At 36.5% G+C, this 20,016-nt stretch overlaps 1 protein-coding gene across 2 annotated transcripts in view; it reads left to right on the top strand.

Annotated features, from left to right (window-relative positions):
- Positions 1-3,875: 3,875 nt before the first annotated feature.
- APBA2 (amyloid beta precursor protein binding family A member 2) overlaps positions 3,876-20,016 on the top strand; it is a 133,479-nt gene continuing 117,338 nt past the window's right edge. For both annotated transcript variants that reach the window (XM_027851938.1, XM_027851937.1), the window contains exon 1: positions 3,876-4,835. In XM_027851938.1, coding sequence (XP_027707739.1) covers positions 3,876-4,835 — 960 coding nt within the window. The remainder of the gene's footprint in view (positions 4,836-20,016) is intronic.

Genomic DNA, 20,016 nt, shown 5'->3' with positions numbered 1-20,016 from the left:
CCACAGTGGAGAATCGAGGTTGGTCTGCAAGGTCATAGACTTAATGCTTTAGCTCTGAAATTCACCTAGAGTAGATTCTAAATGGAAGTAAGGTCTTCTAGGTGGGTGGGGTCCTGCCCAAGATCCAGAAACCTGTTTCAGGAGGATCTGGTCAGTCTCATCTATTAGCAGTGTCCTTCAGAAGCTGACTTACAGAGGTTGGTCCAGGAATGAAGAAACAAAGGGGGAAAAAAGCCTTAATCCTAATCTAACAATTGGTTATTAATATAATAGAACAATAATAACTTCTCAGTGGGATGTATATTATCTATATCTATATCTATACACACACATATGTTATTAACCCTCAAAACAGTTTGTTCTAAGAAAGAGACAAACAAAATTGGGGTGTGTGTTTATGTTTTAATTTCTCTCAAGGTGGCTTGACATGCATTGCATTGGAGTTATAGTCCAGAACTGGCTCAATTTGGGATTTGGGGGTATAGGGTTATATGCCCTTTGAAGAGTAGGTGTTCCCAAGGGGTGCCAGTCAATGGTCAACACACTTGGAGGTGGGCTATATTAAAATGAGGGTCTTCAAGTTCATGATTTAGGTCACTTAATTCTGGTACAATACCTTTTCAACAGGGGCTGATATCATCTAGCCATCATTGTACCTCTGGACAGAGGAAATACAGCTCTATCACACCACCCTCCAACTAGACCACTCTCAGACTTGGGCTATTTAGGCAGAAGACTCTGTCTCCATGTCTGAGCAGATTAATTCAATTCAGGCCTGGGTTGGAGTTTGACCAGGATAAGACTCAATGCAATCTCATTATCAGTAATGTCCTTGTGAAGAACTTTAGAGAAGAGGGTGGGGGTGGGGAAAACTCTGAGAATTATTTTTCACAATATATACATACACATATATGTGTGTGTGTTTGTGTGTGTCTGTTTATACACAGACATACACACATATATACTTCTCTCTGTCTCTGTCTCTGTCTCTGTCTCTTTCCCCCCTTCCCCAACATATATTCAAGTTGTAAATGTTATAGTGAAGGCTCAAAGATTCTGCTGGACAGCGACACAAGGATTGCAATTTTTAAACTTTCTTTAGAAACCACATATCTTTTTGTTCATATTCCGTAAATGAGATTAGTGATTTCAATTCACATGCTTTAGTTTTCTGTTGTTTTTAGTGTGCTTGGAACATCTATTTTTTTCCCAGGAGACTCTCCTCATAATGTGTCCAGTCTCTCTTATGGACTTTGAGAGTAAAGATAACTTGGCACATTTAGGAGAACTCTCAGGCCTACAGGATGCTATTTGGTGGAGCATCTCTCTAGGAATGCCACTGCTTTAGAAACCAATTTAACTTTCAGGCATCTAGGGTTTCAAGGACAACTTGTGACTTTATTATGCTACCTTATGATGTATTCATAGGATCTAGAACTGTAAGGGACCTGGGAGATCATTTAGTCCAACCCTTTCATTTTACAAACAAGGAGACTGAGTTCCAGAAAGTTATTTGTCCAAGCTTACATAGCTAATAAGTATCAGAGTTGGAATTTGAATCTAGGTCACAAACCATAAATTCTCATAGGCCACCATCTTGTTGAATTTGTAGAATAGTTGCCTTTACGACATCCTTGAGAAGTGGTCATCTAGCCTTTACTCTAATTCCTATAGTGAGGGTGAATCTACTCTTCCTAAGCAGCCAGTTTCATTTCTGTATAGCTCTAATTATTTGGAAGATTTTCTTTACATTTAGCCTGAATCTGGCTCTGCAATTTACATCCCTTCTATTAGTTCTTACCTTTGTAAGGAAGCACAGTAAATACTGTTATTTCTCTCTTCCATGTGACAGCTATCAGATATTTACAGACAACCATAATCTCCTTGTCTAAATCTTTCTTTTGGCAGACTGTTTACATAGTTCCTTCAGCCTGTCCCTGAATAACATAGTCTCTGGCCCCTCTCTAGTTTATTAATATCCTTCCTAGAAGTGAACATAACACTGAAGATATGGTTGGCTTCAATTCAGCGGAAGCATAATTGAATAGGACTATACCCCCTTCATTCCGGACCCTGTGTTCTCTTGATGCAACATATACTAGTGTGGCTGTCTTGGTTTCCACGTTGTTCTGTGACATTAAACTTGCAGTCTACTAAAACTTCAGATATTTTTCATGTTTTCTACCCATATCTCCCCATCTTATAGGTATGAAGTTGATTATTTGAACCCAAGTATAAAACTTTACATTTATTCTTATTTGACTTAATCTTTTTCAGATGATCAACTAGTTAACAATTAACTATATGAAATCATTTTGAATCCTGAATCTGTCATCCAAAATGTTAGTTATTTCTCCCAGCTTTGTATTATCTATAAATGTGATAGAGATGCCATTCCTTCATCCATATTCTTTCATTCATATCATTGACAAAAATAGCACAAGGCCAAGGACATTCACAGAGCCAGGAGCATTTCAGTGGAGACCTTCTTCCCCACTGACACTGACCTAAGATTCTAAATCCAGCATTTTTTCCACTCTAGTATACTGCCCTACTCCTGAAGGCCTACCATGGCATTCTGGTCAGGTCAGACATCAGAAGGAAATTAAGCAGTGAGCTACAACAGAATTTTAGAGCTAGAAACTACCTTATGACAGAGTGAACATAGCTTCTGAAGATGTCAAATTTACTCTGAGGATCACTTGTGCACTAGAAGAGCCTAATTAAATAGGCAAATATGTATATATAATGAAATGAAACAAATCAAATATTTTCTTCATGATTCTTTTGGGAATATTGATGATAATACAACTCTGACCATCCATAGAAAAGTTATATAAATATATCAATAAATATAAATATATCAGTGAAAAATTTATTGAGTGCCTACTCTATACAAGGAACGTTGAAGGATTTAAAGACCTATGACACAGAATTTGTGATTTAATGGGGGAGGGGATGAGACAATTATATAAAAAGATGGTATCATTATGTGTCAACTAATATAAAACATTATCAGATAAGCAGTAAATGAATAGCATGAGGAATAAATACTATGGGAGATCAGAGAGCGGTGGAGAGAAATAAATAGATGAACAGATTTAAATCTGTATGAGTTTATATCAGTCAATTAAGAAGTGTTTTAAAGTACATATTAAGCACTGTATTAGGTACAAGGGATGCAAAAACAAAAAAGTGCCAGCCCCTTCTCTCAAGCAAGAGGGCACTTACAAATACAACATAAATACAGGATAGTTAACAAGGGAGAGTACTAGCAGCTGGGAAGAGCAAAAACGGCATATAGAAGTTGGTGTCTGAGCTAAATGTTGAAGGAAGTAAGAGATTCTATGGTGTACAAGTGAGATGGAGCACATCACAAGCATGGGGGAGGGCAAGGCCAGAGGCATGGTGTCAGGAGATGGGAGGGTCTCAGAAAGAACTAAGAAAAAATCAGTTTAGTTGTACTATACACTATGGGAAGGGGTTATAATTAATTATATAACTCTCGTTGTGTCTTCTGAAACTAAAATTTCTATTTTTTTTTAAGCAAAGGCAACAAGCATTTATTAAACATACACTATGTGGCAGACACTATGCTTTTTGAAATCAAATGTCCTTATTCTATGATTTTATTATACATTTTTTGTGTAATGATTATGTATGGTAGAATTTTTGATAGGAATATTTAGGCCAAATTGAACGGTTGCTTTAAAATAGTAATAATATAAACCTTTCCTGAAGTGAAGATTGTAGCTAATGTTCAATCTTATTTTAATTTATTATTCCAATTGAACTTTTTTCTGAGCATATCTTCTTTCTAAAATTTCTTCTTTATAGTGACTACTTCGAAATGATTGCTGTGTAAGAAATCAGCTATGGCCAATAGGAAACATCAGAGCACCACAAGCAACATGTTGGATCATAGAGTGAGGTCTTGCCCAACTTCCTCTCACAATAAAGAGTCCAAGAGTGAGGAAACAGACCTTTCACTTGAAGAGTATGCTGCAAAGGATGTAGAGCTGGCCACCATCAGGCAGGGAAGCCCCACCCCAGTGGAACATGAGTGTAATGATAACAGTGGGGATGGAGACTCCAGCTCTGACTATGTGAATAATACCTCAGAAGAGGAAGACTATGATGAAGGCCTTCCAGAAGAAGAGGAGGGAATCACATATTACATTAGATACTGTCCTGAAGATGATAGTTACCTGGAAGGAATGGACTGCAATGGGGAAGAGTATATTCCCCATGATGAGCATACTGTTGAAACCGATGAATGCCAGGAGGCTGTTGAAGAATGGACTGAATCTAAAATTCAGCACCATGATGAAAATGATGCAGAAGACAGGCAGGAGTACCCAGAAAGCCATGTTCAGATTCTGGAAGATGAGGTATCTTCTTTGGAGATCCAAGACCAGGAGGGAAGTGTACAATATTGTCCAAGTGAAGAAAGTTACCAGGACTATTATCCAGCAGAAGCCAATGGAAACTCAGGTGGGACATCTCCTTATCACTTAAGAAAAGAGGATGCTGATCTGGAAGAACAGGAGGAGGACATTGACCAGATCGTAGCAGAGATCAAGATGAGTATGAGTATGAGCAGTATCAACAGTACAGGGGAAATGAGCCCAGAACATGTTGGAATGGAGAATGTGCCAAATGACTATAAAGAAACATGTTCACAAGAAGAGGTGGATCACTGTGCCAGCAGGCATGAAGGAAGGCCCAAATCACTGAATCTTCCCCCTACTTCAAAACATGCTGGAGATGCACAAAGGGGCTTTAAAACCAAGGCTAGGACACCAGAAGAGAGACAGAAATGGCCACAAGAGCAGGTATGTTTGTGATTTTCTTTAGGGAAGGGAATGGGGAGGAAGAGTTCTACCAAAGATTGTACTTGTCATGTTTTATATGATCCCTGGAAGTTTTTTTCTTCAGAAGAAAAATATTAAATTATCTCCTTTGGGATACATGGGATTGAGGCTAAAGCTACATTTTGGTTGTTGCATAATTGTAATTTTATATTTAGCAAATTCTTAAATTAGACTGGTTAGGGGAAAAAATTGGTGTAAGCCTTTCCATCAGATTAATTAAATCATGAAAACTTCTCTTTGAGGTGCTGGTTTTCAAGCTGGAATTTGTTGTAGCAGCATTTCAGAAGTTATGTTTCTAACTAACTGGACAAATTACCTTAAGACTGATGCCCTTCCAATTTGTCCCACCATGCCTCTGCTGGAATATAGGTTTCTCAAAAGGCCAGCTTAGTTCTTACTAGTTCATTGAACAAGTGCTTCATTTACAGCTGGTCAGTGCCCTTTACTTAAATCCCAGGTGATACTTGGTTTCATAGCAAGACCCAATGGAGCTAGGAGTTGATCTTTATGAATGATGTAGTCAATATAGTCCCAGAAAACAGATATCTCTAATATGATCATCATCAGAGAAATTAAGCTTTTCACTTGTGATAAGAGAAAGCGACAGATATTAAAAACCACAAAATATTTCTGAGGAGCCAAGATAACAAATATAGTATTTCACCATGAGCATGTCCAGAATGGCCAGAAATTAGAGATCAATTACAAGATCCAGACCAAAACTTTCATGTCAAATCATCTCTCAGTTACCTGTGCTAAAGGGATGGATAGATACATGGATACTCTTGTAGTAAATTCATAGAAAGGTTGCAATTCCTTGTTTTTTTTAAAAGCAACATGTTTACTTTTCTGATTACAGAAGTGTCTGCACTGGACTACTGGTTCAATCATTTTGGCCGAATTGATCAGTCAATTTTATTAAGCAGTCGGTTTGAGTGATTTTATTATTGAATTAACTTTGTATCTGTGAATCATCCAAATTGGCCATTTTATTTTGTCATGGTTGAGTTAAAGCTTATGACTGGCCTTCCTCAATATTCAAATTATTATGAAGCCCAGAAGCCTATTGGGCAGCTGGTGAAAGTCAACTCAAAATTTACCATGAATTATTTTTGATTTGATTAGATTTTGAAATGATTCAGCTACACTCAAATGATGATCTCAGATCTCCTTATGGAAAGGGATTATTTGTAAGAATAATTGTGTGAGAACTATTTACTTTGGGGCCCTGACAATGTTTCAATTAAATTATTTGCATACTTCTTTCTTGCTGCTCCATTTCTCCCATCAACTAGTTCCTTTCTTTTGGCTTTGTGAATAATTTATAAAAGTTTTTTAATAAGAATCTTATACTAATAACAGTCTATAGAAAATTCATTTCATCTCCATGAAATGTCTCTTCTCTTCATGTCAAGGTGCTTTCAAAGACTAGCTGATATAGATGACAGCTACTTGGCTAATAATTAAAATCTCTCTCTGTTACACTAAGATCATTTGACCAACATTGATATCAGTGAATTCTAGATTTCAGCATTTCCAGTTTTTTGAAATCTAGCTCCAACTCTTATTTCAAACATTAGCTTGATTTTTCTAACTGTTTTCAAGACAATCCACTCAACATTTCTAAAACCAAACTCATTATCACCCAGGCAAATCATATTCCATTTTCATAAAGCCTAGTTTTATTAACGCTATCATCCTTCTACTGTCTTCAGGTTAAATATTTAAAGTTATATGTACTCCTTCCTCCTGCTATTTTTTTTTTACACATAAAGACCAGTCACCAAGTTCTATTCTTCTTTTACATTGTCTATCAGATTTTTTCCTTTCTATTACCACCAAAGAATCATCACCATTTTTTTAAAATTTTTAGGCAACTGAGGTTAAGTGACTTGCCCAGGATCACACAACTAGTAAGTGTCAAGTGTTTGGTCTGAGGCCGGATTTGAACTCAGGTCCTCCTGACTTCAGGGCTGGTGCTCTATCCACTGCACCACCTAGCTGCCCCAAACCATCAGCATTTTAAAAGCCCTTATTACTCTATTCCTTGGTTACAGCAACTTCCCCTACTTGGTCTTTCTTTCCCACCTCTTACGTCTTTCAACTCATGATGTACTATGATAGCATATTAATTTTCCTGAAACCTATCACGAGTAATGTATTACTTTCCTGCTTAAGAAGCAATGATGGATCTCTATTGTATGTAATGTCAGTTATAAATTCCTCTGTCTAGTTTTCAAGTTTTTTTCCTTAATATGGCCCTACTTTTCCTAATCAAACTTATGTACATCATTTCTTAACATATACCCCTCACTCTATTCAGCCTACATTCCTTATTATGCCCCACAAATCATGCTGACTCCATCTCTATTCCTTTGCTTTTCTCCGCCCGCCCCTAAACCTGAAATGTCATTTGTCTTTTTCTTTGCTTAATTGTGTCTTGTCCATCATTCAAGGCCAGGTCTGACCTCTGGGAAATGTTTGCTGATAACACCAGTGCAAATTCACAGTTCTCTTCTTTGATCTTCTTTTGTACTTACTGCTTTTACTGCACAATTAACATTTTATTCTAAATTGTTCTCAAATCCCCCCCCCATCTTTGTTACTATTATGTAATTTAGCCTATGCTACAGCAATATATTAAAACTTTTATTTCCTACTGTTCTCCAAACATATCCTTTGCTCTGTTTAGTCTCCTTTCCTACCCTGTCCACATTAGGTCACATTAGTCTCATGCTTTTCTACACATGCTACTCACCCTTCCTGGAGTAGGCATCCTTTTTCTTCTTCCTTTCCAATTTCTACTCATTCTTCAAGACCACTTCAATGCTCATGTTTTTTGATGGAGCTTCCTTTAACTATTCCAGCCTGCTATAATCTTGCCTTTCTTAGAACTTTAGTTGTGATAATTGCCAGTACTGCACAACCCCGTATTTGTGTTCAGATAATTGTTTTTTGTGTGTTGGATATTGCCTCCTCAACTTGGTTATTGTATCTTTGAGGATCATATTCTTTTTGTTTTTAACCCTGGACCACTTAACATAATTTGAGAATGTAGTAGAAACTCAATAAATAACATATTCAAGTGTTTTTTGAGCTATACAACAAAATAATGAGGTATATTCAAGATTTTTCATTTTCTGTTTTACTGATTGGGAAAATTAGCTCAGAGCAATTAAGTGACTTGTTTAAACCATAGAACAATTAAGTGTAATATTCAAGATTTAGGATTAAGTCTTTTGACTTAAAGTTCAATGCTCTTTCAACCATAAATGGTGCCTTTTCAACTGTTTGATGATTTATGGGTTCTCAGTATTTATATTTATAAGAACTTAAAGAGCTTTATACTATGTCATCAACCAAGCTTGCATTTAGGTAATACAGCAAAAAATATCCTTACAATGGATCTTTTCTTTATTAATAGTTTTAATTAAAGTCCTTTATACTAACAACATGAGAAGTGACGTAATAAGAGATTTATACCTTTGAAGTCATCAGCAGGAAAACTACTACTTAATTATCACAGAGTTAGTCATTTCATTAAAAGTCAGCTATAGATGATGTGTTGAAAACTTTGATATCAAAGTTCAGTAAAAAAATCAAAATCCACAAGGAATAAATACATACTAATGAGGTGATTGGCTTTAGTATAAATAATTTTTATTCAATTATAAGCTTATTCAAAGTATCCTTATAATGTATTACAAAGGAATCCCTTTAAAAACCTCTTTTGAATAAATGGTTAGTAAGAAAAGATGATATAAGTATTGGACAAATTTAAATCAGTGTTCTATTTGGCCAATTTTGAGAACAAATGAGAGAAAATTGCTTTCATGTTTTTTTCAAAACCTTACTTTTTCTTTTTTGAAAAGAGGTCATGAATTGGAAAAATATGTAGTAAAATCTCATGTGTAGAATATGAATGAAATTGACTAAAAGTTTGGTGTTCATTAAAATTTAAAATTGCACTTGCATTTGACACCTTTTGTTCCCTTTAAAGTTTATTGAGCAAAAGTTGACTTCACTTCCACGGTATGCTTGTCATTCATGTCAATTTTGGATACATTGGGAGCTTTGGAATATAGGAAAAATTAATATTATAATGGTTAGTACTGGAAAGAAAGACAAAAGGGCATGAAAGCTTTTGAACTGCATGCCTGGGCTTTAAGTTAAAGTGCTGTCTCTATTTAGTCTTTGGACAGATGCCTTGAAATCTTCCCCTTAATAATGGAGATGGCATAGTAATGATTGATGCTTCGTGGCATATATCCAGTAACATATTGTGCTCTGTTTTAACAAATCATTTTTCTGGCAAAGCTCTTGTCAGGAGGAAATTATCTTTTTAGAGCAGAATGGGGGAAGTGTACAAGACCTAATATTTTGCTGCTGTTACTTTATTCCAACCAAAGGCTGAGGGAAAACAGAGTGCCCTGAAGGTTAGCAAGGCACTAGGGAAACTGGGAAATCAAAGAATCCCTTGGTTCGAATGCCTTGAAATGCAGTAGGAATTGCAGAAAGTCTATATTCATTTTCAATTCAGCTTGTGTTCAGGGACCTGGGAGATGGACACACAAAAGCTAAGGTGTACCGCACAGCAGGGAAAAGAGTAGGATGGCTGAGCATAGTAAATTAGGAAGAAAACTTATCTTGAAATCCAGAGGCTAGTATCTGAATACTGACTCTGGTACTTAGTACCTGTGGGACCACACCCAAGTTGCTTAATCTTTTTTTTTTTTTTTTGCTTCAACTCCCTCATCTGTAAGATGTGTAGAATACTATTTGTACTACCTACATTACAGGGTTGTTTCCCCCAGAGGTCTGTTATGTAAACCTTCATGCTCTATAGACATGAGTTGCTGTAATTTATTATTAATTATTGTTATTGTTATTTCTACCACCGTACTGAATGATACAGTGGAAAGAACACCAGGTTTGTAATCAGAAGGCCACTTTTAAAATTCTGTCTCTATGATTAACCAGCTGTTTGTCCTTGAGCAAGTCACTGAAATGCTTTCGGCCTCAGTTTCTTTATCAATAAAATGAAGGGATCAAAGAATTTAAAACTGGAAAGGACCTAAGACTTTAATTTAATTGAATAAACACAGATGGCATAATGGAAAGAGCACCCTAGACTGGGAGTCAGAGGACCTGGGCTTAATTTCTGACCCCATCATTTTGTCACCTGAGTGACCTTGTATAAGTCACAAAACCTCTTTGGTTGCCCCATTTGTAAAATGAAGGGGTTTGGATTAGATGACTTGGAAGGTCCCTTTTCCTTTAGGGTTTGTGATTCACTTATGTGTCTATTGTAAGCAAGACACTAATAGGCAAGGATGATTTTTAAAAAAATGAAACAGTCTTTGTTCTCAAAGGGCTTATACATTCTGTATGGGGTGGGGTGAAGGAATATAAATATGTATTTAGGGAAGTAAATTATTGTTATACATATTTGCTTATCATGTAATCATTTTACAGATGAGAGAAAAAAAAAAGGCTTTAAGGCCTACCACACAGGCAATATGGGCAGCTAGATAGTATAGTGGATAGAATGCTGGGTACAGAGGCAAGGAGACCTGAGTTTAAATCTGGCCTCAGACACTGACTAGCTGTGTCAAGTCACAAGCTGGGCAAGTTACTTAACCGTGTTTGCCTCAGTTTTCTCAACTGTAAAATGAGAAGAATGGGAAGAAAATAACAAAGCCCTCCAATATCTTTGCCAAGAAAAACCCTAAATGGGGTCATGGAGAGTTGGACACAACTAAAATGACTGAATAATAACAGAGGCAATAAATAGCAGACCTACACAAAATTTGAACCCAAGTCCTTTGAGAGGTAACATAATGTAGTGGATAGAGTACTGGATTTGGAGTTAGAAGACCTGGATTCAAATCCCTCCTCAGATTCTTACTGTGTGACCCTGGGAAAATCATTTAACTTCTTTGGGCCTCAGTTTCCTCATATGTAAAATGAGAGTGTTAGACTTGATGGACTCTCAGGTCTCTTCCTGCTCTAAATCTGTGACACTTTGACTTTAGGTCTAGTGTTCTGCCATCTATCTATGCCATACTTTCCCTATGTGTGGTGAGGCCTGGAGTGAAATAGCTAATCAGTCATAACAAGCATTACTATACATATTAATACTATGCATTGCCATAAAAATTAATACATTACAATAGGTACTAACATGAAACTAAATTTTAGTGAGACCATTTGACAACACCTCTCAAGATTTCTTGAACAAGATGGAAAAACGTAAGTTGGATAATAGCACAACTAGGTGGGTATTAGCTGGTTGAGTAATTTTATCTTGAAAATATCTTACTTAATGTATAGACGTGAACCTAGAGGGAGGTCATGCCTTGAATCTCTAATAGATTAGATGACACCTGAGGTCCTTCCTAGCATTAAAACCTATAACCTGTTAAAACCTATGAAGAAGTTATTTTTTCAAAAGACAGAAAAGACAGGTTAATTCTCCATCAGACTGTGATACCTTCATGAAATAAAGTGTAACCTTCAAACTAGAATGTGCTGTTCATTTAGGAATGTTGATTATTTCAAAATGAATTAATCTTCAATAAACTTAATTCTCTGCAAGAGCATCAAGACATTTGTGGCAAGTCAAATTAGGACTGGATTGGGAATGGGGCAGAAGAGGGCTCTATACTGAAACTGGAATAATGAGAATCTTTGTGGGGATGGTCAGGGTCTTTGCTTCTGTAGACCGAGAGCCAAGTAGGCTCTTCCTCCCTCTTTTCCTTTCCTTTCCTTTCCTTCCCTTCCCTTCCCTTCCCTTCCCTTCCCTTCCCTTCCCTTTCCTGTCCTTTCCTGTCTTTTCCTTTCCTTTCCTTTTCTTTTCCTTTTCCTGTCCTGTCCTGTCCTTTTCTTTCCTGTCTTTTCCTTTCCTTTGCTTTCTTTTTCCTTTTCCTTTCCTTTCCTTTCTTTCTCCCTTCCTTCTTCCCTTCCTTCCTTCCTTTCTCCCTTCCTTCTTTCCTTTACTTCCAGAGTAGCTGAACCCAGTCAACAGAGCCCAGTCTTAAATGCTAATTCTTCAGAAGTTGATAGAATGAACCATTGGCCATAGGCAGCAGCTAGAAAGCAGGATTTCTCTAGTAAGGAAATGTTGTAGCAAAGATTTTCAAATAAAAAATTTAAAAATCGGAGACTGCCAGACTGTGTTCTTAGCAGTTGCAGTCCTCGCCTGAAATGTGGCACATACATCATCCCCCCCCCCCAAAAAAATCAGACCTCAAGCCCAGGATCATGCTGATAAGTCTTTCACCTACCCTTCCTAAGGGAAATCAACTCTATGCTTAGTGAAACCAGTGCCCATATTTAGGCTTTAGATATGTGGAGCATTGCCAAAAGAAGCTTTTGTGTGATGTCTGAAGGAAAGAATTGTTATCTTGCCACTTAGATACCTTGGAAGGCTATAGTTTAAAAAACAAATAAAAACAAAACAACATCTATCAATGCGTCTTTTTCTATCTCCATTCATATATATTAAAAAAGGATTTTTGTTCATTTTTAAAAGTTAATTGGACATCTCAGAGCAATTAAATATATTACATACAAGCTGTCATCCTTTGAGTTTGGAGGGATTTATAGCTGGCTAGTCTTTATTGTTCAAACCACTTGGTTCCAACACTAGAGTGATGACTATCCCCAAAAAAGCAGTGTCCCAGATTACAGTGGGCATCATTGATATGCAGGACTTGAGTCACTATATTTGCTTCATGAGTCTGCTTAATTATTAAATGGCTTGCATTTGGGTGGTGAGGCCAGAGAGTTATAGAATTGCATTTCTTTCTCCTTCTGTTTTCATAGTTGCATTGAGAAAAAGTCCAAGAGATTAGCAGATTAGGAATAGTTGGTGATGAAGGAGAACATTAAATAGGAAGAGAATATATGATCAGATTTAAAGAAGAATTTATTGGCCATAATTTTGATTAACACAAAAATTGCTCAGCAGATGATATTCTGGAATCCTAATTCTAGAGATTTTTTTTTCAAATGGGGTAGATAATTCCTTGTCTTAGATAACTTAATTCATTCTATGGAAGGGAATGAGCTGTATCAAATAATCTTCTAAAGCTCTTTCCTGCTTTCACATTCACCTCTATGATATTGACTTGAATCCAGGATATTTTAACATTTACTCCAAAGTCAAATTTTGAGAACTTCCCTTGGCCATATCTATGATAGTGCTATTTCCATAAGGTTATTAAAATTGCCTGATTATGCCAAGTTGTTTCAAAAGGAAAGTATGGCACAAGATTGTTCATCTGATGCAATGGAAGCTATTGGTCCATTAAAATAGCAGTAGCTCTTATATACATATATTCTGTTTTAAAAGCAGCCTGCTCCACATAATTCATAAACCAGATAGATGGTGTTTACTTCAGTCATTTACGTAGTTAAAATAAAGACTTTCTGGATTGAAGTAAAAACTTATTGGATATCTCAAGCACTTTAAGATATTGTATATAAGTGGTCATCTTTTGGGTTTGGAGGAATTTATAGTTGGTTATTCTTTATTGGTCAAGCCACTTGGTTTCAAAACTGGAGTGAAAGACTCTCCCCAAAAGCATACTGCTCCAGATTACACTGAGCATCCTTCTAGTAGTTCATAAAATGATGATATCTTGCCATGTGATTTTCATGTAGGTCTTTCCACAAATCCTCCATGGAGGATCTACCCAGTATACTTGAGGTCTTTCTCAAGGTCTTCTAATGTTTTGTGAACACCAGTGCAACATTTGAGTTGTTCATCTTTTTCCTCCTTTTTGTTATATGCCCACCTCCTTTTCCAAACATATAACTCCTTGATAATTTCTTCTCTGTCACTTCTTATGCACAAGTCATCATTGGTAAAAATGTGCTGCTGCCACCTACTTATGGGTTACCATGTATCTTTCCATTTTCCTTTAGGTGAAGGAAAATAAAAAATGCCTTATGCTCATGAAGTTTCCTAATGCATTTAAAATGTGAATTGACTTGCATACAATTTTACAAAAACCTTTTATTTTATAAAGTTTGTTACTCTTTTTTTCAAAGATTAGAGCTTGAAAGGACCTTAGAAGCCATCTAGCCATTTTACAGATGAGGTTCACCAAGGCCCAGAGAAATAGACATCTTGTCTATTATCATACAACTGAGAACCAGCAGAGTCAGAATTGAGTAACAGATCCTTCAAATCCTAATCCAGCATACTTTCCTGTATATGGTGGTTTTATTAAATTTGTGCAACATAAGTATAAACTGATTGGTGCTTCTTTGTCAGTATTAGAGAAGATGACAAATTGAATAACAAGAGTTTGGCAGTCCTAGAAGAATAATTGCATAGTGTAGGAAAGGTCCACACAAATGCATGTTTTGATTATTCATGATTTTTGTCATTTCACTCTGAGTATAGGAAGACATTTCCTTTGTGCACATTAGCTGGTTTGGTTCTTTTCATAAAAAGCCCTCTGACAATAGCAAATAGAAAAATCAATATGTATTAGCCAAGTTGATAAAAAAAAAAACCTAAAAGCATGAAGTGATAAATAGCTATGGATGTAACATCAAAAGCAACATTGCTTATTGCCATTCATTTTGAAGATGCTTTCAGGTCTGATTTTGCAAATGAAATGATATTTGCTTAGTGAAGGACAATTTGAAGTAGGGATGCATGATCCAAGCAGGGTGAGAAAACAACAGCAAAATAGAGATTCTCAGTAAATCAATACTTGTCGGGGGAAAAGAGCTCATGTTCACAGCTGAATTAGCACTTAAGGTGAAACTCATGCCTTTTATTTTGTAATGAGAAGGACATTAGCACTTTAACTGTAATTGGAAGTTTTGCTTCGAGGTTGAAACAGTTGGCTTCTTTTTGTCTGGCATGCCAAAGATTGGACAGTGCCTGGAAGTTGGTGAGCCATAGGCATAAATAAGAGGAAAACAAATGGGCATGCATCCATTAAGAAATGGGTTTGTAAGAATGGGGCTGTCTCTTATGAGAACTACTTTAGTTTATTGAGACCCTTATTTTTCAAGGATGCCAGTTTTAGGACATTTGGTTCCATTTAACTCCTGACTCTGCTCTACTATTCAGGTATTCAGAAGAGTCTGAAGGTGCTACATACAGTAAAGTGGAAAGAGCAGTCGACTGGAAATCTGGTTCTAGCTCTGCCATTGACCTTGGCCAAGATATGTATCATTGGATGAGTCACTACACTGTTCTGGGCATAAGTTTTCCCAACTGTGAAATGAAAGGAGTTAGATTAAAATAATTACTAAGGTCCTTCTCAGTTCAAAAATTCTATGATTTCCCAGGCAATAATATTACCTTTGGGGGCAGAAGCAAACATTAACTAAATTGGAAGTACATCATGGAAGACTTCATTTTGGAGCCAGGGAGATTGATGCTCTACTGGGAAATCTGCTTAATGAAGTGGAATGCATATCCTTATATGCACCACATGGAAATTGTTCTGTTGATCTTCACAAAATTAAGTTTGATGGTGAATAGGTAACCATTGCTGAGGAACTAGTTTTGCTTACTGATAGTTTTACTAGCCCCAGAAACTTAGGCATGGAAGAAGAAATACAGTCAGGCATGGTTCTGAAGTTGTAACTACCTCACTGCATCTACCCTGGCAACCAAACTTCATTATGTGGTCCTCAGTTGTCAAGTCAGCAGAATTGCCTTATGTGATTTTTATGATGGTATTTATGGCATATTACCAGAGATGACCTTGACTGTCACTCAAAAGTTTACTTAGCTTAAATTCCTAGGTTGCTGACATTGCTTTTAAAATCTAGTTAAACCCAGAATTTCTTTCAAGCTGTTTTTACAATCTAGGAGAATCATGTACAGCTGCAGCTGTGCTCATCAAGTGACAATCATTCTGGAATAGGATGTATTTCTTTTTCTTTTTATAAGCCCATAGGATACACCAAGTAAAAGTAGTCAGGAGAAACCTCTTCCCAAATGGACTTATCAAATTTCATCCCACCCCCAAACACCTTAAAAATCATTCTGATTTCTAGTTTGTTCTTGTCATGTAATTTGTTTTATCTTTTCCCAAGTGAAGGTATCATGCTAAAACAAAATATTCAATAACCTTGTTTTGTACAAAATCCCTATTTTATTTTTCTTAGACTGACATTTTCAATTTAATTACAGATAGAAACTGTAAAAATCAAAATCCTTCGTGTGACACTCTCCCACTTTCTCAGGGCATTCACCCTCCCTTTCTTCCCTACCCATTCCAGCTTATCCCTACTCCCAAGCTGACTCTCTGTCTTTCTCTCTCTTCATTATCTTTTCCTCTTATAGTCACTGAGAGTTGTAGGGAAGCTGTCTTATTGAGTAGCTGAGTAAAATCCTACTCTTCTTTTGACATTTTTCTTTGCCCTTGGCAAACTTTTGCTGTAGTAATTGGGGGCTCAGTTGACTGAATTGTCTCTCATCTATATAAAAATTTCATTGTATCAACCTTTTTGCTTTTATCCAGTATTGGGAAGGTTTTATGGAAGTCTTTATGTGCTCATTTAGTATCTTGATTCTCTTTTTGATAATTAAGCACTAGGCCTCAAAAAGAGGACCTAAGACAATGAAGGGTCAGCTTCCAGCGATACCATTACTTTTCAAAAGCTAGATTATCCTTTTAGATTGAACAGAAGGTGTACGTCTCCTTGATTTGGTCACACTTAAAATGAGACATTGGAGGATCTCTTTGGGATGCTACCTTGCAGAATATAGTGATATTGAAAGTTGAGGTCCCAGACCTGCCTAGAACATCTCTTTCAAGAATATCCCATTCCCTCACCCCTTGCCTTGTCATTCAGAAAAAAAAGTCATCTGAATTGTGAGAGTTATAGAAGTGTGTGGATTGCAGAAGCTGAGCAAATACAGTGATCTGGATCCCAGTTGAGCTAAAATTTCCATTCCAGGCCATCTGCTGCCATTCGCTATGCCAGGGAACCAGGGTATGGAGCCGCTGAGCTGCCTCCGCAGCAGCTGCTTAACACATCACTGAATATGGGCAGAGAAACAGTGTGGCAAGATGGGCTTCTAAGATGAGCTGTGCTACTCTTCATGGGTCTCAGCAGCCATTATGTTATAAGGAGTCCTTTTTTGCCTCCATCCTTCATCAAAAGTGATTATCTTGTTCTAGTATCAGAATTCAGTGAATCTGATGCCAACATAGGGCTGGCAATCTATCTTGCCAAACGTGATCCATAGTGGTATGAGAGCCATTTAAATTTGTTTAACTAATTATAGTTCAATTTTTAAAATTAATTTGACAAATATTTGGATGCCTATCAGATATTATACCTTGATTTCTGGTCCAATAGGATATATGGAAAAGGCCAATAATCCAATTAAGATGGTTCTTGTATATGTTAGGTGGAAAATTTCCCCAGGAATATTAATGAATTGACTCTATTTAGATTACTTAGATAAACCATTCTTATGTTACCTATAACATATTGCCCAATTTTTTTTTACTCACTTTTCAGTGTGATTGAAGGAAGGGAGATGAGAACAAACATTTATTAAGCACCTATTGTGTGCCAGGCACTGTTAAATGTTTTACAAAGGAAAAAAATGTATAAAGGGAAGGAGAATATTTTAATCTTAATTTTGTAGAATGTTAGAATATAAGCTCCTTGATGACAGGAAATACCTTCCCTTTGCCTCTGTGTCCTCAGTGCCCAACACAGTGCCTGGCACAGAGTAGGTATCCAACAAATGCTTGTTGATTGATTGTAGTTTACTCACAATAAATGACTCTCAAGGTTGACTATTCACTAAGATTTAGTTTATCAGACCCAGGAATAACCACTCTAGTTTTCATAGTAAATTTAATAATTTGGAGTATCTACTTCAACACTTCAAGGTTCTATGGTTTTATAAATGTGAGCCGTTTTAATTGTCAAAATAGCCTTGCTGCTATTTCTTATCATAGTTCTTAAAAAGTAAACCTGAAATTGAGAGAAGGAAGATTGGGCTGTTGCTATTTGCCTTCTTGGCATTTGGCTTCTTTGGAATGTGGGGACATATGACCTCCCCACCCTAGACTGTATCTCAGCATTTCTTCATTATTAGAAGTAATACTTGGATTCTGTGGGTCAAAATTTAAAATAATCAATACAGAGATTAAACACACACACACACACAAGCACACACCACTGTACAACTAGACCTTGAAAATGAAAGGGAGTGCTCTTTTCCATGACTAAATGTTATTTGGGGAGCTTTCTTAGTATTTTGACTCCCTTTCTTTTGTCTTCCATTCCATGTGCAAAAACATTTTTTCGTAATAATTATCATTTTTCAGGGAAATTTATTGACTTCCCTATATCAGCAATACCTTAAGAATTCCCATACATACTGATTATTATTTTCTCAAATCATTGAAAATTATAGCAGTCTTAGAGATTGAAAAAAATCAATACCCTCTTAACCTAAAAATACTTCTTTGAAACTCTGAAATAAACTCTTGTCCAGAGTGAGTCATCACCTTAACCCAGGGACATTTTATGATAATACCTTTTCCAGGTCTACTGTTTATGGAAGAGTTTATTCTACTTGTCATTCCTTTGTTATATTGAACTTTCTTACCTTTCTAAGAATGACCCATGAGTGCTGGCATCTTGTATGCCATAGTGTTTTATTTAAAGTCCTCAAAGTATTCACAAAGGAGTCATTACTATGAGGCCACAGAAGAACTGGAAAGCTGAAACTCTACTGAAGTCAAACGTCTAAACTTCTTTTCTCCTTTCCGTTGTCTCTCTAATAAGTGTTTCCAAGAAAGACTTGTTAGCCTACTATGACTACATGAACCCCACCTTTGTCTAGGTGGGTCAAACCCCTTTCTTCTGTACTTATAAATTCTTGTTCCTAGAACTAGACAAGAGAAATGGACAGTTTCTATGTCTTCCCTTATTCTTCAACGTATTAAAAATAATATTAGTATATACTGACTTTGTTAGCAGATACTGACATAAGAATGAAGTTTTTTGATACTGTCAGTTCAATGTAATCAAGGGTATCTTGAAAATAGTTTTTTCTTCTTTATTTTTGTTGCTTTTTTGCAATAGGGAAATATGTTTTGCATAACTTCATATGTGTAATGGCTATCATATTGCTTGCCTTCTCAATGGGTGTGTGAGAGGCTAGACGGAAGGAGAGAATTCAGTATTCAAAATTTTAAAAGAATGTTAAAAATGAAAAGAAATAAAAAATAAAATTATCCAAAAGAAAAGAAAAATAGCTTCCAGCAGTCCTGGAGCAAACAAAGCATCTTTCTTTGCTGCTTTCATGCTCCAAAGAATTCCCTTCTGGCACCTGTTGAATTTCTTTTGCTTCTTAGATCTATGCTAGGCAAATTAGTTGACACTTCTGGTCTGATCCCCTCAGCATTTCACTTTCCATTCCTCTCCACCCCCCTTATAGACAAATTTCTTGATGAAAGAAATGACTTGGAGTCTGTGCCTGTTCTAGTCACCTTTTTCATTTGTGGTACTCATCTTCATTCCTCTCCACTTGTCATTTCTCATGGAAAGAGTATGCAAATAGTAAGGTGGTTGGGCAAGGAGGCTGTAAAAGAGGTAACCTGAGAGGGGTGAATGAAATAAAAATTGTTTGGGCATTCCTGAAATTATGTTCCAGGAGAAGCAGTCACTCATCAGGGAAGCAGGGCCCCAAGGCAGAAGTTCTTTCAGGGGACGGTCTCTGGTGTCAGTGTAAGGGGAGGTTATTAGCTGTGGAGAAGGTAACCAGAAGGGAGGAACATTTCTAAAAAAGTCAGTCAAGCATTTATTAAGTGCCTATGTGTATGCTGGAAATACCTCTGTTATTTGGAGAAAAAAATTCATTCAGTGTTCTTCAGTACAATTTTGAGATTGATTCTGTTAACTGTTATTCCTGTAAATTCTCTTAAAGGCAAACATTTTTCTTTCCAATTACTTAGTTATGAACTAATAGATCATAGTTAAAGATCATTGTCAGATCATGAACATTTTCTCCTAAGATGACAACAGTAAAAAGGGGTAGGCACATTGTGACGTGTCTGCATTTTACATGTCTGCATCCAACTCCTGGCTATCTCCTAACCATGCTGCCTACATTCTAGCCATCATCCTAATC

Source organism: Vombatus ursinus, unplaced genomic scaffold, assembly GCF_900497805.2.
Source record: "Vombatus ursinus unplaced genomic scaffold, bare-nosed wombat genome assembly UNPS02009205.1, whole genome shotgun sequence".
In the NCBI taxonomy this organism is placed as follows: Eukaryota; Metazoa; Chordata; class Mammalia; order Diprotodontia; family Vombatidae; genus Vombatus; species Vombatus ursinus.
The sequence above is the reverse complement of the archived record's forward strand: the minus strand, read 5'-3'. Positions and strand labels throughout refer to the sequence as shown.